General features: G+C 41.0%; 1 protein-coding gene across 1 annotated transcript in view; it reads right to left on the bottom strand.

The window, feature by feature from the left end:
• Positions 1 to 25,222, bottom strand: part of Bmper (BMP binding endothelial regulator) — a 258,960-nt gene that overhangs the window by 184,480 nt on the left and 49,258 nt on the right. The window contains exons 4-6 of the mRNA XM_028763767.1: positions 17,660 to 17,742; positions 13,806 to 13,896; positions 10,088 to 10,170 (exon numbers count right to left, since the gene is read on the bottom strand). Coding sequence (XP_028619600.1) covers positions 10,088 to 10,170; positions 13,806 to 13,896; positions 17,660 to 17,742 — 257 coding nt within the window. The remainder of the gene's footprint in view (positions 1 to 10,087; positions 10,171 to 13,805; positions 13,897 to 17,659; positions 17,743 to 25,222) is intronic.

The following is a 25,222-nucleotide window of genomic DNA, read 5'->3' as shown; positions in this document are numbered from 1 at the left end:
TACTGGCTGGATACACATTATCTAACATGCTTAGAAAGAGAAGTGTATATATTTTGGGTTGTTTTTTAATTTCACGATATTTTCATCCAGCTGCTCCTAAAGCTCAGTGACAAAGTTCTTGCCTATCATGTCCAAGACCATAAGTTCAATCTCTAGTGTGTATACAGAGAGAGAGAGAGAGAGAGAAAGAGAGAGAGAGAGACAGAGAGAGACAGAGAGAGACAGAGAGAGAGAGAGACAGAGAAAGAGAAGGAATTTACATCCACTTCAATGGTTGGTCATCCGCAACCCATACCCTTAGAGTGCGAAGTGCTCCAAATTTTGAAACTGTTGAGCACTGAATTACAACTCTGTATATTGGCACATTTGCATCTTTATTCTCAGATGTTTAGATTAGTAAATTTCAATGTTAAATGAAGATGGGAGTGGTGACCTACATACAAATCCACTGCCTGTATTTATGTAACTGAAGTAATTATGGGGGGGCGGTTGGAAAGAAATACATTAAATATTATTATACTGTGTGTTTTAAGTTGTACAGTTATTTCTATTTTCCAGTAAATGTGGGCCTTTCCTGATCACCATGAACTACCTGTGGAACAAAAGATGTTGCATTGTGGCTTGATTTGGGTTTACTTTTAGTAATTGCATCCAAATCAATATATTGTAGCTGCCTAAAGAGAAAAATCCTCTTGACAATGATTCTCAGCACCTGACACTGTATCTAACATACAATGAGCAGGTGCTCAATCCATGCTAAACTAATGTGTTACTGGCTGGATGAAGAGATAAATGAAAAGATAGAAATAAGAATGGATGGCTAGTTGAACAGTTCTTCAGCTGTTTAGTAAAACTCTCCTTTCCTGGAATCTTCAGGAGACAAAAGAGGCTCATCTTGTGACAGACTCTGAAGCCACATCTTAACCCTGTCTAAAGAAGGACGCTGAGCTTCACAGATGCCTGGGCTCCCCGGATCCCCACAAGGCACTGATGCACCCCACCAGACATTCCTTTGCTTCTATCCCTCTCTGGAAGCAGAGAAAAGTTAGGGTGTCTCCATCCCAGAAACCACCACATTTTCCTGCATACTCATCCCAGTTTGGCAGGAGAAACACTATAGCTCAGACTGCCTCACTCCCCAGCTGATACAAGGCTAATAGATATGTGTTCTTCATCCTCTCCAGCTCCATTGTGACATATACTCAGGCTGAACGCCTGTGGATAAAATCTGGTATGAGTTTAAACTTGCTTAGTCGTGTGAACTTGGAGGGAGGAAGTCTCATTTACTTTTATTGTTTTCATATCTCTTGCATCAGATTTGTGGTTCGTTGGTGGGTGCTTGCAATGCCATTATTCCTCCCTTTACATTACTGGTTGAGTGGCTGTAGATCATATCTCCAAACTACGCTGGCTGCTTGCAAAAGCGGGTGGCTCTAAAGTCAGGCAGTGCTGTTTCTCTATTCTCTGACCTCTATTACTTCAGACAAACTACTGAGTTTCTCAGAACTTCAGTTTTTTCATCAAAAGAAGACCTACTATTTCCTAGGTTGTAGGATAATTGAAAAAAATAAAAATACAAGTGCTATGTGGTCCTTGAACATGGTTCATATGTAGTGATGGAAGCTATCAGTGTCAACAATTCTTATGCAAAGAAATTACTTGCTAATCACTTTTCAAACTATGTTTTTATACACATTTACAAATGCTGTGCAAGAAATTTTTTTTAGATGTTCAGATTATTGTTGGCATGGTAACTCCCTGTGTAAAAAAAAATAACTTCACAGGACGCTGTAAATTATATAAGGCATCAACCATAAGGAATGTTATAAGCTATAAAAATAAGACACCTATGAAAATACTTCTTGAAAATTCATGAGACAGGATTTAAACTATGGGACAGATATCCCCAAGCTTTTCACACTGAAAAGATAAAAATTTAAGTCTCCACTGTTTTGAAAAACATACTGAAAGTATCATCTAATAATAACTCAACTCAGCTGATTAACTCTTAAATACATGTGGGGAAAATTTTCCCTTGAGCTGCTTTCTGCCAAACTTAACCTAACATACCATAAAATTTACTTAGTCAAAACCAAGTCTCACACTGAAAAGCCAACCTTAAAGCAGACACTACCTTTGTCTTCTTCCTTCTAAGAAACCATTAAGTCTTTATCAAGGCAATTATTAATAATCACAGTAGGTAGTTAAGCCAGTGTTACCTCAAAACACTGCATTTTGGTGATTTTCCAACATCAACTATACAAGAGTTATACACCTGAGGCTTGAAACTAAGAATTCTGATAAACTTTTAGAATGATCCTTAGCAAACAGGTACCATCCTACTTGCTTACATTCAATGGAACACAGATCATTCACATACAACTTCATAGACCAGCCTAACACAAGCACAATATCAGTCATTCTCTAAGCATGTTGGAGGCTGCTCTTGGAGGCTAGATGTTTGCCAAATGTGTGAAAAAAAAAAAAGAATTTGTCTTGTTATTGCTTAGTTGACCATTCAAAGCCAGGACCACTCTCATCCTCAGAGTGATGGTAGACATATAAGGAAAATGAAACACTGCAAAATATTGTACCAATGTTTTAGACTAGTTTTTTAAACTGCTGTGAGCTTTTTGGCCTACATAAGTCAGACGAACTGCCCACATTGATCTAATTCTCTCAATAATTGCTCAATTCTCCAATTTATTGCTCAAATGTAGCCAAACTTCTCCCCCTGGGCAGGGACGATATAATGAGAGCCTGTGACTACAATGCGCCAAAACGGTACTCATTCTCACCAGTAAGACGAAGGACATGGGAGAGGGTCCAGGCTTGCAAGGTCTCAAGTCTCAAGAACAGCATGGTCGAAAGTGTGTACCTGTGACTCCTGTGGCATCACGTGGCCACAGACATGATAATGTCTTCTTCTGTTTCCAGTGTCATGGTTGTACAATCCCAGTTGCAGCAATGTCGTCACTCCCAGGTCAAATCTGAGGGGGCCACTTCTGTGTCTCTTTTAAAGCCCCATCACTGGTGGCCACTTCCTGTCACAACTTCTGCGGCCAGGGATCAGTCGCAGACATTTGGAGGGGGGGCCTACAGGACACTTCTCAAGTAAAACGGCCCCTGGGAAGTCATGTCCTTGCCAGACAAAGCCATTTTAGTAAGTGTTGCAGCTGACAGGCATAATCTGCCCTCCTTCCTGCCCTCCTCCACAGCAGCCCACATCTTTCACTCTTTCCTGCTGAACTGATGGAGAAGATGGAGGGCAGCAGGGGAGCTGGGTGGAGAAAAGAGTCTAAGCAGATGGGGGACTAGGCAATGCAGACAGCACTGGAAGCAAGATCTGCATCATTTGCACTTGAACGTGGTTGTTATTAATATCCAGTATGCCCCCAAGCACTGAAAAATCAACATTTTCCCCTAGTGGATGGAATTAAAGGAAATCATCAAATACTTGTGTGTATTACAAAGAAAGTACAAAAGGGGTTGAATAGTCTCAACCCCCCAAAAAGTGACTACTGCCTGAGGTGATCACTATACCAGTGACCTTGATCCAGTCACCACATACTATAAATATAGGCTGAGTGATCACATTATGCATCCCTCATGTGTGCAATTAGTTTCAATTAAAAAGAATAAAATGTATTTAAAACATCACCAAAGTTCCCTAATAACTAAGCATTTTGATGTTTGGGGAATGAAGTGAGAGGATTAAAAGGAACCAAAACAAGCTTCCTTTGAGATAAATTGTTCCAGTTTGTAACACAAAATAAGTGAGAGTTCACTGAAGAGAGGGTGATGGTGTGGAAAAGGAAAGGACAACGGGAAAGCCAGAGGGAAGGGAGACTCGTGTTTCTCAAACTTCAGTAGTCATTAGACTCCTCCACTGATCCTTCAAGACTGTGGCTTTGGCTTTCATGGGCCCCCAAAAAGACTGAGAGGCTCCCCTTCTGGCAAACATGCAGAAGAGGCAGAGTGACCAGTCTAAAGGTCAGAACATCCAGAGAAGAGAGAATTGAGAATGGGCCAAGGGCACAGGACAGGATATCCTTTTAAAATGCAGGTTAGGGGAGGGAAGCCACAGGACCTCCATCTTCTTCTTCTCAGAATTTCACTCTCCCTGGGAGACACACTTTGCAATATGTCAAGGGTAAGTGAGAGCAAAGGTGTTTATGGACTTCGGGGCTGCTAGAGCCAATAAAGCAGAGCTCCTCCATCACAGACAGCCCATTAACAACCCATGTTTATTGGTAAAAATGTTCTGAATTTAGCACGCCTTTGTCAGAAAAAGCAATTGATCTTGGCCAGTTAATTTGGCTGGTTTTTACAGACCGAAGCCTTACAAACCAAGGCCTTACCACTTTTCTAAGAGTGTCCTACAACGCTATGTTCCTACCTCCTCTTATCAGCAATTTCCAAGAACTTTGAGCCTATAGAGTTTCTAAAACAAATTTTTTTTAAATAAATAAATAAATAAGAGAGAGACATAAACATTTCCCATTGGCACCTTCACCTTTAGTCATACAATTTTCTTGAACATAGGCTTTAGAGAAATGCCTGTGCCAGCAGCCACATTTCATGAACATTTGGCTAAGCAATTGTGTGTTAGATAGGCAGGATAAACAGCCAGATACAGAGATACGTAGATACATGGATAGACACATAAATATAAAACGGATAGGTAGATACATAGGTACATAGATGATAGTCGATTGATGAAAAGATAATAGATAAGGATGATAAGTGAATGATACGGAGGTAGGTTGATACATTCATACATACATACATACATACATACATACATACATACATACATAGGCGGGCAACTAATAGCATCTCAAGCTCAAACCAAAGGAAGTTTATGCTTTAACAAATGTTCAGCATGCTTCCAACTCAGGAAACAATCATTGCTGTGTTTTAAAACTAACAGAGTACTTATATCAAACACATCTTATAAGAAATATGCTCTAATGTGACCCAGACCAATGTATGGAACAGCTAAGGGAATGCAAAGCATCACTCCCCTGATTAGTATCGGGACTCTGGATGCAATCCTTTTGGCTCTTATTTATAGAGTGTAAATGGGGCTGAGATAGTTTAATGGGTGATGATAAAGCTCTGAATTTCCTAAGTGAGTCATGATGATATTCACACCTAAAAATGCTGGACTCTTGGCTTCTGGAGTGGGTAGGAGTAAAGGGTTGTGGAGTCCTCTCCAGATATCATCAAAGGCTAGCATGTTCTCAGCTGTCTGGAATGCCATGCATACTGTCCTGACTGAACCAGGATCTAAAGTCATATGCAAAGCATTTGTTTCATTAGCTAAGGCATCCATCTCAGTCAGATGAAGCGCCTTTCTGGTGGTCTGCCTCTGTCACCACATCACAAAAACACAGCTACACAGATTTGGAAAAAAAAATGGAGAGTGCAAAGAATGGGACTGGACTTCACATGAAAGCCACACAGCAATGACAACATTTTACTAGAGAGAAGGAGCTCTCCAAGTACTCATCAGCCAGAGAATATATAAGGGATAACACCCACTCACCAACTCCAGGGAAAACAGTAAGCAAAGGATAATGGGACAGTGAATTGCAGCGAATATCTCAGGCAAGGGTGAGTTGCCTAGTCTGAAAGAGCTGGCTTATCACAGGATAGAAGAAGAAAACATTATTCTTTTCATCTACTACCTGAAACAGGCCAGAAAGTGGAGAGAATGCACATACCACAGAGCACATGGTGGTAAGCACTGAAGACAGGAAGATGAACATACAAAGGATACCATGTCCTCTGCCACAGCTAACACAGAAAGCAAGAAAATGAAACAGTAGCTGGGATACCCTGGGCCAAGTCCCTCACTGGACTCTGTGTGTGTGTGTGTGTGTGTGTGTGTGTGTGTGTGTGTGTGTAGGAGAGAGAGAGAGACAGAGACGCAGAGATGGGGATAGGCAGAAGCAAAGAGATAGAGTGGGGCAAAGGGATGGAAGGGAGACAGATATACTAGCAAGTTAGAGCCATAGCATCTCAGGGATATAAATGGAGAAACTTTGTCACTTTTGGGGGGAAAACTGGGTGCACAGAAAAGTGGACTAATGCAGTTCTGACCAACTTGGAAAGCTCAAACATCCTCCAAAAGATCGAGAAGAAGCATGGGCAAAGAACTAGAGACATGAAAGAGAATGAAGGTCGGGCAATGAGTCTTATAAACATGTGTATGTATAGGGATATGTAGACCCTTATGTACACACACACATACGCACAGACATAAGCACGCTATCACGTGCACGCTGATGAGCATAAGGATCACACATAAGCAAACATATCTGTTGTTGATAACTCTGGACACCTTACTATCCTTATCTGCTCAAACTTGTCACCTGAGTTCACGATCAGTCACCTAACATCAGCATCTGTGTTTCTCCCTCTTTGATTGAAGGGCACTTGGCCATCTGAGTGGCAGCTGGAATTACTTGCCAATCAATACCATCCCAGAGATAGTTCTCAGTCAAAGACGGGTGGGAGCTCATATAAGCACATCTTAGCCCTCAGCCCTCCAGGAGGAAATTCTGAGGCATGAAATTTATACAGGCTTCTAAAGGTTCCTAGGCAAGACTAAGATCTACCTACAGCAGCAGTTCACTGAGGTCCTGGTTCATTTGTGTTCCTGTAACAAAATTACACAGGTTGGGTCATTTATGAAGACCAGAAACTTAGTTCTGTTGAATGGAAAGTTGGCAACTTTCAGAATAAAGCACTCAATTTGTCTGGTTTGAGATATTCTCTGCTCCCAAGATAGTGCCTACAAATGCATTCCCCCAGAGGAGAAGAATACTGTGGGCTCACATAGCATCGGAGTGGGAAGTTGTTAAAAGAAGTCAGACTCCTCCCTTCTGACCACTTACAAATCCATCTATAATAGCAGATCCTTCTTCATCTAACCAATTCCTCAAGTACCCACTTCTTAACACTACCACAGTGAAGATCAATTTCAGACACATAATTAGGGGGTGGGGCATTGTCCAGCTATTTCCTGGTACTTGGCAGTGTACCCTCAACTGGATATCACCCTTTCTCACCCCATCTCCCACATAAACTTATAAACTACCTGCATTTAGTTGTTTGTCTCTGGGTCTGTTTCTAGGAAAATCCAAATCCAGATATGTAAATGCATTTGCATATTATTGTTTATAGTCATACTGGTATACATTGTATAGCTATTTGTATTCATGTCTATATTATATATAAACAAGCAGACTGATACATATAGACTATGTGTACACAAATACGTATTTACATGAATACAGTTGTCCCTCTACATCCATGGGTGACACAACTATGGATCCAACCACCCACAGATCCAAGGATGTTTGGGTAACTGTCTACACTGACCATATCATTCTCCAAATAAAAGAGTTTAATACTTAAATTATTAGAATATGATATAATAAAATTTATATATCATTTATATTGTTTTAGGTCTTCTAAGTAATGTACTGATTATCTCAGGGATATGCATGTTATTTTTGATTGCCATGCAATTTAATAAATTTACATAAAGAACTTAAACATCTGATTTGGGTATTTATAAGAGATCTGAATCAATCTCTAAGAGATCCTGAGAGAAAAATAATAGTATGTATATGCTTGCATGACTCTCTATGAACCATCAGCACTTGCCTTTTTGTTAAAATGCATGATCCTCCTCTGTAGGGGAAGCCCACAGATTAAGGTTCTGAATGCCCCTCCATGCACCCACTCTGTCCCCAACTTCCACCTCCTAGCCCATGCACCCTATCTCTAGAACCTCTTCAGTCAAGTGCTCAGTCTCTCCCTGGTGCTGGTTAAAAACTTCCATTTCTACTCTCATTCAGTAAGAGGCCACCTCACAGCTTTGTATGTCTTGACACATCAAAATCACAGATCACAGGTTTAGAACATTACACTCACAAACAAATATCGCCATGGCCACCACACTCAAGTCAGGGCCATCAGCTGCCCAGATATCACTTTGTCTTTTTTTTTTTTTTTTTTTTTTTAGTAAATTACAGCAAAAGATAGCAAAGGGGGGAAGAGTATTCTAAAGCCAAGCCATATTAATAATGAACTATCAGAACTAAAGTTCAGACTTTAAACTTTCTTGTTTCTGACAAAGAAAATGTGCTCTGAGCATCGTCCATGTCCTAGCCTACCATACATGCTGTCCTCAAGCATGAGTCCATCCTCTCTCCCATTTATTCTAACAGGCTAAACACCGGCAATGAGGAACATAAGCAAAGCCAGTAGTTACCCTGTACATGATGAGGGCAGGGCAGCAAAGAGGAGAACTAGATCTAACAACAATAACAAAAAAGCCTAGGACTATGGGTGCACAGGAAAGTAGACTAAGGTCCAGAAGGGATACAGGTCTGGAGAGAAGCATCTAGGCAAGAAATCCTGGGCAAACATCTTTAGATTTTTAATTTTCTGAACTATACATTGAAGCAGGACATCCAGGGGCCTGAACTTGGCTTCGAGTGTGTTTCATTCCACACACACTGAATTTAAAAGCACAAAATCCACATGCCTCAGTCTGTAACCCCTATACACATAGACTCATTTCTACCTCCAGTTCTGGAAATTTCTGACATCACTGGTAAAATGACGGGGATCTGTCATCCTTCTTGCCACCTGCCAAGTTTCTTCTCCATGGAGGGCTAGCTGTCTGACTTTGGCACACCTTTTGCAGACAATTTGTTAATGCACACATTTACAATTTCCTATTGAAATCTGCCTTGTTTTTTCTCAAACTACTTCCAAAAGATTGTCATTGAAAAAAATATTACATATTCCAACATGGAAGAAAAGAAACTAGAAATGGCTAATTTTTAACAAAAAATAGAAATCACTAACATAAAAAAATGAGGCAAAATTACCAACAATAAGACAGAAAACAGAAGCTTTGTGGAAATGTACAAACTTATGCTTGTTTTGATTAGTAAGTGTGTTTGCAATATTTTGCATATGGCCTGTGTTGTTTTATATCTGGATATATGCATATGTATCCCTCTTCTTTCCTGGCTTCCTCTTTCTCTTCCTTTCTTCCCCCTCATACAAACAGCACCACATGAACCTGGTCATGTTTACTTTCATCTGGACCTGAGGCTGAATGAGTATGTGCCACAGGAGGAAACTACTAGAAAAAACTTAGGAAGAGCTATGAGTCCCAGGGCCTTACATGCTCCTGCTCGGTAAGTGTAGGATGCTAGGGTTCCTTGTGTACTCCCTTTTAATATCCTAAGATGTGTCTGCATCACAAGTGACCTGGGAAGTGTGTACTCTTTACTTCTCAGAGTGTGCTATACTAACGCCTACTGAAGACAACATCAGTCTCCCTATGACCACAATAACTACTGATTTTACTTCTGATTTAAAATAGATTCATTTTAAAACTCTGTAAAATCATATGGACATTCAAGCTCTTTTCTCATTCTTAAGCATGCTGGAAAGATGGGTCTATGGGTGTCTCACAAATCTCCACTCTGCTTGAATCTGGTATTTATAGGCAATTTCTACCTGCCAAGTCCATACAACCATAGGTCACCATACCTCATCTCACCCTACAAAACATATTGAGACTAACTGTTTGCATCTTCCGCTCTCCCTGGGTTGCACAGAATTGAAAGTTATCCCAACACAAAGTCCCTCTGCTCCATAAAGCAGAAGACCAAGGGTCTTCCCCCAAATGAGGGTGGAAGAAGAACTCCTCCACTTGAGGGGACAGTGGGTCTTAATGAAAAGCCAGTTTGTCTCCAGAGCACAAGGTCTACAGACGATGGTTATACAGTTGCAGACTTATAGTCAAGACCAGGGTTCAATTGAACACTGGAAGGAATGCCTGCAAACCGGTACATAGCACAGAACCCCAACCCAGGAGGTCAACATCACCAAAACTGGGAAGCTTGCCTCACATGGAGTGGGTTTTCCCTTGACTCTGCATATCTTAAAAACCTAATGAGGACAGAGTGGAAAAGACAAGGTTCCTCTCAGTGAATGCTAGAAGCAGCTAACCCTAAGGAACGCCTAGCAATGTCCTAGCAATACTTACAACACAGGAGCACTTGATACATTTGTTTCTTTCTGGCTGAAACTCTTCTCCTTCCCGGTACTGAATACCTTCAAACACACAGCCTAGAAAACAGAGTTTGAAATTAGGACAATAGACTTGGTTCAGTCTGGCAAGATCCTTCCGCCCTCTGATTACCATCTTCCACCTGCACCCTCTACCTCTCCCCAGTATAAATCCTCTTTGATTACAATATTACTCAGAATTAAATAGGGAAAATGATACAGTCCAGATGATTGGCATGTTGGCACAGCTCCAGAAAACCCTGAAGATGATAGAAAACAAATGACTGTGGAATTTGAGTCAGCCCATGGACCACAGATGTGCGATGGTGAGTCACGCCGTGCGATTTGGAGCTGCAGTTGGATCGTGCTAACCACAGCCAGGGGACCAACTCCAGAGAAGTCAGAAGAGGTCAACAGAGACCACAGCAAGGTCAAGGGAGAGAAGGATGAGATGAGAAAGAGAAGATGCCTCTGTGGGCGGCCACTTGAGTACCAGGAATAACAGTCTGTTCCTGGCCCAGCATGCCCTTGGTTCCCACATCACCTTCTGGTCCTGCAGAAAAGGAGCTCTGTCCCTTGTCCCACGGATGATAAAAAATACAGCAAGTGCCTGAGTTGAAACATGAACTTGGTTCTGACTCACCTGATGCCCTATACAGAGAGTCATGCACAAAGGCGAAAATGGGTAGGGATAAGACAGGATGTGCCCTGTGGTTTTCTGTTCCACTCTGTGTGTGTGTGTGTGTGTGTGTGTGTGTGTGTGTGTGTGTGTGTGTGTGTGTGTGTGTGCTGTAGCCCCTGCAGGTTTATCTCATAAAAGCCCTCACCTCCAGGAAGTGATTCCTATTCAAAAAACTCTCAGGGAAATACTTAGTCTAAATGACCTGAGACAGGCTGGCAAGCAACTGTCTCAGTGAATGGCAAAACCACTTCCTTCAAGACTGTCTCCACAAAGCCAGGATAGCTAAGGTCACACCCTACATAGTAGACAACATTGGAAATATGTCCTTTTGTGAAGGACAGAGGAGTTCAAAACAGTACCAGAAGAAATCACCGGTTCCCAAGAAAGAAGAATGCACCTGGCCCTCACTGATTGGCTCCTGGTCCTATCAATCTTCAAGTAACTGTACCTCCTTGCTCAACAGAAATACATGACAACAAGTGCTGAATCCAAAATACAATAGCCAAGTAAAGCAATTCAAATGATACCCAGGGACAAGATCTTTTTATAGCTATACGCGTAACTAGCAGTCTGCTATCTCCTTGCTGTTAGACGATGTTGAAAATCTTGGTAGCATGATCTTCCCAGTTTCTGTGTCTCAGCACTGTTCATAATGACAGATACTTAATAGTCTATTTCCACAGGGCACCTCCAACAAAGTGTCTTCAATCTTTTCCTATGTTTACACCTCTGACTGTCATATGGTTTGCCACAACAATCTATATTTGACAACTTAAACAACAAAACTTAAAATGAAAATTTGACTTCTCTCATGCCCACCATCCTTGAGCAATGTGCAGACTACAGCGGAGGAGCAGACAACCCAGAATGCCCTGAAATTCATTTCAGGAGGAAACTGCTCACATGTTTGTCATTACGCAGAATGCCAGGGTGATCAACGACAGATGCCAGTCCTTCTGAATCACCAGGGTAAATACCCGAAGGCTTTCCCTGACTATCCCTATCTAGGACTGGCTGAGGCTTCACTCCAAAACAAAAGATGAGACATTCTGAAGAGGGATTCTTCTAAATCTTCCAACTTGCATCCCAACATGGCTGTTGGAATTCAGGGGAAGGAGCAAGCTGAGAGTCAATGTCATCCTGGAGCCTGTCCAGTTAGGGCTAGTGTGTGGCACTGGCATGCTCATATTTAAATATTTGCCTTCCAGAACCTAAATATACCACTTCTCCTGGTATTGACGGAGTAGGTAGTGTGACCTGATGGCTAAGAATGAGTAGAAATCTGATTCCAGCTCCATCTATGGTGCTTGGCTACTGTGGGCCTTGGTAAGACACAGTCACTGGGTCTGATTTCCTGTTGCAACACTTTGTGCATCCTTGGATGGTTATAAGTATTTAAACCTGCAATATGTACAAGGATGGAGTTCAGTTCTCTCCTTCCTGGGAACTCAACCAGAAAAGCCTCTCGACAGAAGCAAGCCCCACTGACCGAATGCCTATGTTTCAAAGGCAGCCTAACACAGAACTATCTCCCAAGGGACAGGGTGTCAGATACAGTGAAAGGTGTTGAGTTTCAAGGTTCCCTTTATATTACCCTCACATTACATTGCTTCTTGAGGGCACCTGTGGCTGAGGGGACCCCGAATTGATTCTCCATTGATAAATCAACTGTCTACTAAAAAGAACTGAATAATACTTTAGAAGTTATGGTAAGGTTTAAATCTACATAGTAAAAAAAAACATATTCTGTTAGCAATCTCAAACTTGACTACATGTAGAAATTACTTGGGCCTAACCATTAGCCTACTCTCACCACTACCTTGAAGATTCAAATAAAATTTGCTAGGGTGCACCCCAGGCATTAACATTCAGTTTTTCAGGTCCAGTCTGAAGAACTGACAATTTGATTTAATAAAGCTCCTGTGGGTGTCCAAGGGCTTGTAGCACGGTTCAAATCATCTAGCACACTGAGAGGGAAAAGTAGTCAAACTGCTGAGCACACTGAGAAGGAAAAGTAGTCAAACGAACTGCTAATCAACTCAAAGCAGTTAGCTTATGGAACTGATTCACTTCTAACCAGTTTGTTTCACCCACGCAGACTGAAGGAAAACCCATTTTACAGAAACTTTGGAGTGAAAGAAAGCTGAATAAAGACCTCTCCGGACACGAAGGAGACTAGAAGCAAGGGAAACTGTGGGTTTCACTGGGACTGACATGTGGAGGAAGGACCATCTCTGCAGAACATCCCACAAAGGGTTTCTGCTACCTCATAAGAAGGTCCAAAGAGTAGCCAGTCCTTTTCATGTTCCTTCACAAAGGAAAGAACAGTAGCTATGAGTAACATTACCAATGAGGAAAAGGCTCATAGAAAACACAAAACACCTGTCTGAGACTATCAGCCATGGGCTTAAAAGATCAGGAAAAACATTTCTCACCTCAAAATCCCCAGGCTCTCCTGAGAGAGCAAGAGAAGACACATGAAACTTCCCACCACTAGGAAAAGCTTCCTCTGCTATCCGCTCAGCAGAAGGACAGCAGGCCCAGCTTGTTAAACCACACTGAAAACTGAAACCAACAAAACTCCAAACTAAAGTCATGTGGGACACAGCTCTACACTTTCAAAAAACATCTGGTCACCTCATCATCGAGACACACTCTGGCTGAGGAGGTATTGCAATAGGGAGAAGTTTAAAAAAAAATGCTGATCACAAAAAAAGCCATAGTCCTTCCTTCCAAAATAAGCATTACCTGTGGCCTAAAGTGGAAAGCAGGCCTCTGAGCTTGGGGATTCCACAAGCCAAGACCTACAGCACATAGTTCCTTTCATGCTGGGCACACAAGAGCCCAACAGCTATTGCTACTAGAAGAAGCTTCCTCTCCAAGCTAATTATGTGTGCAGATGTAAAGTCCAGTCTGGATAGGGGAGGGAAATGATGTATTCTTGATAAAACGCAGCAACAACAGCACTGTGCTAAAGCAGGAAGCTAATCAGCTTCCCTTTCTTGAGCATTACCTGGACAGGTAGGGCAGCAGGCTCCGGGATGCTCTGCGGGATTTTTACAGTGAACAACACAGCGCACCTCAGACTCTGTGACCACGCCTTCCTAGAAAACAGAATGTCACAAGTAAGTCAGCTCAGAATTACCACTTGAGTTACTTCTTTTGGGAAACAGTCAGGAAATGGGACAAATCCAAACCCCCAAAATGCAAGGTTAGCTATTGGGCCTGGAAATGAAGATGCAAATGAGAAAAGATCCAGCTCACCAGAGGGGATGCTCTAGACCTAGATTTACATGTCCTATCACCTATTATTTGTCCCAGCATGCACCTGGCTTTGGTCCTGTGTTTTTTCCTTTAAATCTGTTTAGAAAGATCTCCTTGCTGACTGTGAGAATCTCACAGTCCTGACCGGGTGTTCATAACTGTTTTAAGTTGTCATTAATGACTATGTTTTCTAGCACTGTTACTACACTCTTAGCTATCAACTACAGACACAGAGGGGGATCAGAACATCTACACTTGTATTCAGAAAAAAATCCTCCCCACCTTCTAGGGAAACAGTTGCCAGTTCTACAGTCTTACAAGTGCCACTTGGACTCAAGTAGAACCTGGGACTCAGCTTCCTCCATCAGTAAATGAAAAGACTAGAGAAAATTATTTCTAAGTTCATCTTTGAGTGTCAAAACAGATTAGTGTGGATTCAAATGAAATCAGGAGAGTCGATAGCAAACTGATCTTGATATCTAAATGACAAGCAAAGATTTGAGGTTTTCATCATTTGCTGCTTCTTCTTCTTCTTCTTCTTCTTCTTCTTCTTCTTCTTCTTCTTCTTCTTCTTCTTCTTCTTTTTTAAATGTGATCTCGGGTATCCCAAGCCAGTCTTGAACTTACAGAGGCTGACCTTGAACTTCTGGCCCTCCTGACTCCACTTCCTGAGTGCTGGAGTCACAGGTGGCACCACTATGACAAGTTTCAAAAGAAACGTTTTTTTTCTTTTTTTAATTGAATTTCAAGGTCAGTCTTTATTGAGTCTCCTCTATGTTACCCACCCACTTTTTCTAAATGAATTCATATTCTCATCAGTTTAATTTGGGTTTGGATCGAGAGAAGCACAGGCTGAACATAGGTATTATGATCTCATAACAAAGCTATTCTCTTCCATGTGTCTACCACACATATACAGGGGATATTGTATTCTAAATGTTTTCATATCATGCCTGACTTAAGGGTACCACTCCTAGAATTTTACAGCATTTATCACATTTGGGGGAAGGGATCCTCAAATATCAGCAATATACATTTAAAACACATATTCTCTAGTTCTATAGCTGAAGCAATACTGTGAAGCAGGCTCAATTCTCCTTCAGTATCGGCCACCCAAACGGAGGCCTCAGGGTAATTCTTAGCAAGAATTTCTCATTGTGATCTCCAGATTTTTCTCTCCTAGTTAAGAAATCAGAAGTGGGTAAAAATGTAGAATTTTCGTCATTAAAGCTCTCTTGGCACAGACTATAAGAAAATACGTAGAATTCGACGCAAGTGGAAACAGACCAGATTATCAGACTTGTTGTCACCCATCTGGCCCCTGGCTGTACATACTTCGTGCCAGCGTCGGCTAGAAGCATGTTAATGAGTCTCTCTCTCTGCTTAGCGCCTCCCTAATAGCTCCATTCCCTTTATACAGAAGTGTCAAGAGTGCACTGGCTCCTCTGTCACTGAGAGACACTATCATTGTGCTTACTCCATACAAGAAGTGTCTACAAAACAGGAAAGGCCCTTGCCTGCATCCTTCTAGAACTCCTTCCCTAAGAAAGGAAGTAGGAGGCAGAAGGAGGAGAACTCCTGGGAGTGCATCCCAGAGTTTGCTTTCCCGATTGTTGAATGAAAGGACATCATGGGCTGTAAGTGAAGAGAAAGGGTGAATGGTGAGGTTCATCTTTGGTGGGGAATAAGCCGTTTCTAATCCTCCGCAGCATTCCTCACTCGAGCATCTCCTCTCTTCTGATAATAATGTACTCATCCATCCTCCCTGGGCTCCACTGATAGACAGTAGAGCGCACTCTTCATGATAGGAAATACCTCCGTATAGAGGCTTCTGCTTAACGTAAATGCTATCTTCATCCATTCAGGGCAGAAACGTTGGCTCTGTAAGACTTAGGACTGCTGTGTACAGTGTTACTCAGGACTCCTCAGTGTTCATTATTGGCTTGTTTCACATACATTACAGCTGAGACTTCCAGAATATCCCCTACAAGGACTGGAAATGTTATTGACCAAGGAGCGGGATGGAGCTGACAATTTTGGCAGGAATGTGGATTTTGATGTTGTTATTAAAATTCACTGATCCTGTCTGTACCTTGAATTTGATTAAGCCAACCATCAAAAGTAAACTTAGCATTGGTTGATTCAATTTACATCTTTTTGACCTACTGCTTATTTCACAAATAGCTTACTACACAAAGAAACCAAAAATGAAATAAATAACTGTATATACATATAAATATATACTAAAACCTAGCATGTAATAAAACCTACGGTGTAATAAAACCTCCCATGACTTCATAAATCATAGAGATCAGAAGCAAAATGTCAACATCTCCAAGATAAGATCTGAGACAAACATCCAGTATTACACTCACCTGTGAGTCTCCTTTGATTGCAAATATATATACCAAGAGGGTGAAATGGGGTTTGAAACAAAGTAACTTAACATCACCTTTTTCATACAAATATAATTTTGAAGTTATTTAAAATTAGATAAACAGCACATTTTTTGAGCAGAAGAAATATAAATTTATTCAGGAAACGTGAGGAAGACATTCCACCATTTTTAACCATATTTTCATCCATATTTTTAACTCACAGTTCATATGTGTGCATAACATGTGTGCTATGTATAAACGTAGAGGATGGAGGACAATCTGGAGTCTGTTCTCTTCTTCTGCCTTACTGTAGGTTCTGAGGATTGAACTCAGGACACAAGACTTACGTGAGCACAAACCCATTTACCTCTGAGCTACTTCACCAGCTGCTGGCTGTTATGTCGGCCGTTATGTCTTAACTCAGTATTTCTATACAATAAGGAAAGAATTTAGGCTGTTCATTTTCTCTTTGGTTCGTCTGAAGGGGTTTAACGCCATGGGATTAGAGCCACATGGAGCAACTGCTCCTTTGGGAATTAAACAACAATCAACAACAGCAGGCTCCATAGTTGTTGTGGTTCTTAAGCTGGTCAAGTTGAAATCATAGAGCTACAGGACATTGATTATTTAATCTGAATAGAGTTTACAGCTTGGTCCTTGCTCAAAATCTCTTTGAATCAAAGAAGGAAAATGTATCTCATCTAAAACTAGCTCTTTTCTGCTAATATTACAGTGGTTCTCAACCTGTGGGTCACAATTCCAAACAACCGTTTCACAGGGGTTGCCACAGATCATCAGAAAACACAGACGCTTACCATAGATTCATAACAGTTGCAAAATTACAGTTATGAAAATAATGTTATGGTTGGGGGGGGTCACCACAACATGAGGAACTGTATTAAAGAATCACAGCATTAGGAAAGTTATGTGCTAACAAGAATTGCTGTTTTGCTCCAAGATGATTTCACAGGAAGACATGCACTCCCTGAGGACATAGACACCTTCCTGGCACTTTCCAGTTTCGCTGTAACCATGGTGGACAATTCCACTGTTTCTAGAAACACATGCTGTTCACTACCTACCCTGCACCTGTCTCCTTCTGGCTAATGTCACAACAGACACATACAAGAATAGAGCTGCCCCCCAGCCTTTCAGTCTCTTAGGAGATTCCCTCTGTATTGTTTGAAAGTAGCAGCTGAGGAAGAGTAAAGTAGTCGGATTTTACCTGGCACTGTCGAAGGACACACGGCTCAGCCGGACTTTGCCATTTGAAGGAGCTGTTGTAGGTTCTTCCTTCATGGGTACAACCTAGACAGGAACAGGAAAAAGTCATGAATGAATGTAGCTCCTCTGTCTTTCAAGCAGAAGTTAAACATGTCATGTAAGTCAAGACTAACCCTTTGTCGATATTTTCTTTCCCACAATACGTGTATCTGCTAGGCAGCACAATCACATTAAGCTCACAGATTATATTTTCAGATAGAAAACCATATTCAGCCAAAATATATAAAACTCTCCTTTTATTTATGTTTAACAAAATATGAGAATATCATATCTGAAAACAATGCAATGAAAGAGGAATTAATGTGAGATTATAAGAATTCAAAGTTGCTGAATGTCAAGAGAGAAGTATAAAACAGGGCAGGAATTAAGAGTGCTAATTCAAATATAGAGATTAATTACAAAGTCCTAATAGCTATGGCCTTCACTAGATCAAACCTGGCAAGGCTTCCTCCCCATCTCAATCAAAGAGCTATGTCTTCCTAGTTCACTTTTGTTTTACTCTTAGGTAATAACTGTAAACAAATCTGAAATTACTAATACATGGGTGATTACATGTTGAGACAATGGGCAAACTAAATTCATACTAATTCACTGGCAAAAACAGAAGTTAGAGGTTACAGATCCTCAAAACAGGAACAAACAGTTTGGCTTAAGGCCCTGAAGAAAAAGCCAAAGAAGGAACTAAAGCACATAATTCATTCAGTCTGGATTCAGGGCTGACCATCCTGTGTGCTAAGTCCTATACTTTCTGATGGGATGCATCTGGATACACCTGTTGTTACTGTTGCCTTAGAAGTCCACCAGACAGGCAGAGTTACCAAGATAATTGAAGGGAACACATGGAACAAGAGATGGCTGTTACAAAATAAAAGGGTTGACCCTCTGTTGCAGAAGTAAACTCCAATACTACCCAACTACACCAGTTGATCTTGTTCAAGACAGAAAGGACTCACCTCCTTTCAAGAGTCCTTTCAGATAGCACCACAGCAAAATGTTCTTAATTCATAGTTACAGGATAATAAAGGGCTTGTGGAATTTCCAACAGATGTTTTCATAAACTCGGAATCCTGATCTGGATTTCCAAGGCATTGTGAATGACTGAGAACACTTAGTAATTCCTTGCTCTCTGGTGCCTACACATCAAATGACTCAAGCACACAGCTGATTAGAAACATATCCGGGAAATGCTTTCACTATATATTTTTTAATTTCCTTTGCATGAAGTGTTACAGAGATAAAGTGTTCAGCCATAGGAACCTTTAGCGCACTACAAATACTTTATGCCAAACCAGGGGTGAATACAGTAAATTTTCAACAATGAAAAGTAATATAAAATGATTTGGGCTACCATAAATCTAACTGAGCAAATGCACTTGTGAGAGACATACCATGTGCCTGTCTGATCTACTAATACAAGCTTGTTTGGGTAATAAATAACTTGTTCCAAGTGATGGAGGCAGGGAAATCAGAGGACCAAATCCCATTCATGCTAAATCCAAGTAAATACAAAACGCCTGCCAGTCAGCCAGTCCGGGGGAGTTTCGGGGGTGTTTTCATCATCTGGATTAAAAAAATGTAAAGACAGGGTGAATGTTCGCTCCTAATAGGGCAAGCAGTGGTCTTGCCTTTTTACATGGAGGGATGAAACTTGGTAGAAAGGTCTTACAGGTTTGAGGCAGGCTAGGTGACCCCCAAGCAATGCCAGGCCATGTGGAGAGAGCTCCCAGGAGGACCACAAGACTGTACAGAATATTCTACTCTAAACAGGATGGAGGCATCAGAACAAGCTGTCCATAGTACAGGGAACACAGCAGTGTCTTTGGCTTCTAGTAACTCTGTTGGGAGAGTGGTTTCTCCACAGTTTTTGGATATGCAAAGAAAAACTGGGCAATAACAATAGAAAATCAGACCAAAGGCAGATTGTTAAGTTTGTTGCTCAACTTCCCTGTTAACATGTCCGTTCACAGTGCCTGAGTCCACACAATAGATTTCTCCTCTGAATGATGGATGAAGCTGGATGATGGAGCAGGCTCAGAAAACATCTGTAAAACTCTCTGTAGCAAATGGATTCCATACCTCTTCCTCCTTCACATGTTCTCACTAACATAACTGGCTCCGGAGACTTTTCACACTGACAGTAGAGATACTGTTTCACAGGCAAGAGATTCTTGGGAATATAATTATTAACGTCCTGATGTTCTCATTGCCCAGTTCTTAGATGAACATGTTTTCTTAAGGCAAGATACCAATGAGCAACAAGCTATGTAAAAACTTTAAGAGAACCGTAATATTACTTAGAAGTCTCCTCTTGAAAAAAATTTGTAATAAATTCTATCAGCCACACAATTTCTGCTGATCAAAGAATAGTCAGACATTCTCTTGCATACCACCAAGTTTAAAGCTTTGTGAGCCAGATTGTACTGTCTCTTACTAGACAGAAGAGGAAGGTTGTGAAAACTTCCTATCACATTTCCAGGAAGGGCTTCTCTATTACCTTTAGTGAAAGAGCACTTTGTTCTGTTGTGTCTCCAATTCATACCAGTGCTTTTATAAAATACAGTAACAATGGCTTGTTCGAAAAAAAATTGCATTTAAAACATGACACGATGTATGAGCTTGCTTTTTAAATGATTACATGCAAAAGGCATAAAATCTCTCTTGACTTATCTCCTTCACCTGACAAGTGAGAAAATATACAGAAAGTCTAAGGTGCCCGCTCCAAATTACAGGGAATTTAGGGTAAAATGAACGACAAAAAAATATTCCAGATGAAATCCATATTTTCCACATCCCAGTTTAAGCTTCTTATTCTTCATTGAGGAACTAATTACCCAGGAAAAGAAAGAAGTAAGTGTCCTTCTTGTAAAAATCAAGTGGTAATTGACGCGGCTGCTAATGAAAGAGAGACAGAGGGTTAAAGAACGTGGGAAACACACAGAACTCAGTAAAATGGGGTTTCTCCTTCTTCAAGTGTGTCTGCAGGCAATAGACAGTTTTTGAAGTACCACAGGCTGTCGAGTAAGAGCATCAGGACTGCAGGAGGTGTCAGCAGTTGTTTTCTGATAGCATCACTACAATACACTTAAGCCAGCTGTTGTTCCTCTTTCCCACCTCTGTTCAGGGGAATTCTGGCAACATTAGGAAACGCTGCAGATAGTCACAATGGGGAGTGAGAGGGGCTACAGGTGTCTTGTGGACCCAGACCTCGGGAGGCAACCCCCACCCTCATGGCACAGCACTGAATTAACCAAGACAAAGGTCAACTACACCAAGGCTGGGACACCTTAATTGAAACCATCATGCAGACAGTCTATGTTCTTGTGTCTAAAAACGGCATAAAATGAGCCCAACTCAGCAGCTCCCAACCTGTGGGTTGTGATTCCTCAAAAGACCACTGGAACATCGAGATATGTACATCACACAGCGTAATGGTAGCAAGACTTCAGTTATAAAGTATCCATGAAAATAATTTTATGGTTAGCATGAGGAACTGTATTAAAGGGTCACAGTATCAGGAAAGTTGAGAACCACTGGCCTAAACCACTCACTTTCCCTTTGCATGTGTTTTTACTCTTGTAATACGAAACATTTTCAGAGTGAGGAAAAATTTCTCAGTGCTTTCCTTCATCACATGGACTCTCATAAGGGAGCCCTGCCTAGACATCCAGTCAACTCAGAGGACACATGGCAATGGAAAGAGGAAGAACATAAATTAATTAAATCCACAGTGAAGCAATAAAACTCATTTTTCGTATTAGTTGCAACCTTTTTCAGCGGCTACACTGTTCCAAGAGAGAGAGACTGCCACACACTTTCAGCATCATTATTAAAATAACTATTAAAAAATCACCAAGACTGGAAAAATGGCATGGGCCTCGTAAGGAGCCCTGGGAGCTAGCTGTTCCTGGCTTCTCCATCTTTGTCTAAAATCCTTACTTTGCGTGTTAACAGTGAGCAGAGAACCAGGCCTTACCATTGCTGTTACTGTATACCCCTGGCACCTTAAGCACTAACCTGGTTCAGTCTTTCTCTCACTCTTAGATCTCTCCAGAGGTTCCCAGAGTCACTTTCACAATGAACCTGCCAGTCCTGATTACAAGTTCCTGTACCTCAGCCAGGGCTGCCTGACTTCCTTGCCTTCCCTTGCAGATATCCAGTGCGATGTTGACTATTTTCCTTTTCTGGTGCCTCCATTTACTTTTATAACCTCCTTACTTCCTCTCCTACCTGCTCCATGCCCCCCAGTTACTTTTAAAAGCCTCTTTACTTCCCCTCATACCTGCTGGGTACCCACAGTTATCTTTACAGCCCCTTCTCTCTGGCCTCTGCTCAGTTGCCTTGTCCTCTGACCTACACTGCCTGACAGGCTCTCTGGCTGTCTCCTGTTTGTGATAAGACCCTCCATAAGCCTTCTTCAATATCTGCCAGCGTTCACAATTTCAAGTACAATATTTAACACTTGATGGACCATGTTCAACCTGACAGAGATATACTCAGATTCCTTCACATGTGGCCAGAAGATCTCATCCTGTGATTTTCATATGGCCTTCCTTTCCCAGGAAACCCAAAAGGACACACAAATCATTCAAAGTTCGAGCTCACTGAATGTAGCGAGCCATTCTTGAAGTTCACCTGCATAAAGTATGCTTTTGTGCTCTTTCTACATGTACAATGTGTAATCACATGACCTTCACAACACTTTATATGTAGTAAGTACCTAAATAGTGTTCAATTTAGGTGGTATGAAACAACAAGCACCTGTATACAGCTATTCCTACAAACCACAGAAAATAAAAAATAGCAAAGGTGACATTCTTCAGACCTCCTATCTCCTGAGGCTCGTAGGCATATGGACCCAATTAAATTCACCTCCAGAAAAACAAAGTTTTCTTGGATTAATACAGATGACTTAATTTTCAATAATGTGCCCCTTTTCCCTAAAATCAACTTTGGTCTCATAAATTATTGGTTGTTCTTAGGGTATTTTATTATTGTTGTTGTTTGTTTGTTTACTTGATCTTATTTATTAAGCTTTTTGTCATGTTTATTTAAATTAAACCAGACTTGAAGTCACTTCGTACTAGGTAGCAGAAGGAAAGAATGCAGACAGACCTGCCATTCTTTGCTGTTCCTGGTCTCCAACAGGGCACCCCCCACCCTTGGCCTTGGTCAATAAGCCCCAAATTACCCCAGTCCAATACAATTTTTTTTAATGAACCACTTTGTAGAACTTCTCCAGAAACATATGGAAGTATAGTCAGAGGGATAAACATAAAGTCTAACTGGCCATTCAAGGGCTTAAATCGTGTCCTTAAGAGTTCATTTAGCCCAGGTTTTATTACTCTTCAAGGCTCTACCTGCATGAATCCTGCAGGCAATTTTGCTTATTTTTGTGGCTAATGGGAATTTTATGGCCAAAACCATTTCCTTCATCCCAAGAGAAGAAGTCAGACTCACAAACTGAGTTCCTAAAGAACGTTGTGGGCCCCTCACATAACATTCTTCACGTAACTTTTCTGTTTTTGTCTCCCAACCAGGAATTTAATATATGACCTAAATTAAATAACAGACAATAGAATAAAGAGCCATTTTACTTAACTTTTGATGGTTGCATAAATGAAATCTTAAATACACAGAATTATCTGACGAGCAATGACTTTGACACAAACTCGGCACCACACTCCCACATCCCATGCATGCATGTATGACCTGTGTGATTATTAAAGATATGCAGGTGATAACATTTGGCTGCCAGTCTCATGACTTTATAATATCATAGAAAAACAATATCCATCCTTGATAATCTATAAACCACAAATAAATTTGTCTTCTACTGAGTAAACATTTGAGCTCGCAATAAAACTATAACAGGAAAGGAGATGTGTAATCTATTAAGGGATGAAAACACTTGCAAGCTTTCCTCAGGAGTCATGCCACCTATCCTTGTATTGACGAGTCTGACCATAAACATGCCTTCTGTGGGCCAGCATGCTTCTCTGTGCTCAGTGGCATTGTAGCAGCCATTCCAGCATCAGCACCTCACTGTCAGGCAATGGTTGGAAGGGAAGAAGTTATGCTGAACAAAGATAGAGGAAGAAACAGTCATATCCAAGAGTCTGTCCTGTAAAGCTATGAGACAGGCTTTCCAATCTGGAGCAGGACATTGTCATTAGAAACCATTACAAAGATGAGAGTTTCGCTGTTTGTTTGTTTGCTTGTTTAATTTAATGTAGTATTAAAAACCTCCTCCAAGAAGAAAAATGAAAAGTGAAACAATCTCTTTGTGTAACTGTGACAGGTGTGGCGATGTACTTCAAGCTTCATCTGAGACTAACTTTTAGCTCACAGAATGCACTAATGGACAGACAACATTTTCATTCCTTTTTAAACATGAGGGAACAAAGTTGTGGAAACAGAGAGGCCCCATACCAGTCACCCAGTTGCTCTTCATAGCTTACCCTGAACCGTTGATGACCTAAGTGGGCTTTCTCTCTCTCTCTCTCTCTCTCTCTCTCTCTCTCTCTCTCTGGAGCTCAGGAAGTGGTACTCAGAATGATCTGGGTACAATCACACAATGCCTTTCAGTGACTACTGAAAGCTGGTGGTGTCAGGCAAACGCAGACTTCATGGCTGGGATGTCAAGAGCTGACTTTTGTAGGCTTGTATTTAAATTCTGTTCTAAATACCTTTACGTTTGGCCAGCAATCGTGTTATTCTGGGGATCTTTTGACATAGAAGACAACAAATACTAAGAACACAGAGGACCAAATTCAAACACCCATGGTTTGATTCACATGCTTTTGAAAGAGGTGTTGTACAGTTTGGGGTGTATAATATCAGCCTAAGAAATTAATTTGCATTTAAGGTCAGAAAAATGTCAACAGGCTCTTAGGATGAATTACAGTGAGTGCAGACCAAAAGGTAGAACAGAAATCTTCAGTTTCCGAAATTATTTTCAAAGAAATCAGTGAATACCACCTCTTTGATGAGTAGAAAGAAGAAACAACTCTTACATGCATATATATCAAATGGCACATATGTGGCTGGTGTGCTTGACTTTCATATGATGCCCTTTTATGGTTTATTAAATAGGCTTGTCAGGTCTCAATGAGAAAAAAAAAAGGTTGTTCATAAATAATTTAATACTAATTTATATTTTAATTTTAATTAGTGTATTCATCAGAAGGTGTAAACACACAGGGAGGTATATATACCTTGTGTAATCATAGTAAAATATCAAAACCAGGACAAGACATCAATGTTCTCCACACAGCTCATTCACATTTCACCAATTTGTATATAAATGTACGTACTCTGTGTGTCTGTGTTCCTATAACCAATCAACTTACAGAACTGTGCTAACACCATTCAGATTCTCAAACTCTTAATACACAGCCACAATCACTCTGCCTCTTGTTTTATCCTGAACCCCTGGCAACCACAACTCAACTTTCTATGTCTATAATCTTATTGTTTAGGAAGATTCTATTAACAGGATCATAGT

Source organism: Grammomys surdaster, unplaced genomic scaffold (assembly GCF_004785775.1).
Source record: "Grammomys surdaster isolate TR1022 unplaced genomic scaffold, NIH_TR_1.0 140, whole genome shotgun sequence".
Taxonomy (NCBI): domain Eukaryota; kingdom Metazoa; phylum Chordata; class Mammalia; order Rodentia; family Muridae; genus Grammomys; species Grammomys surdaster.
This window is presented reverse-complemented; position numbering and strand designations above follow the sequence as displayed.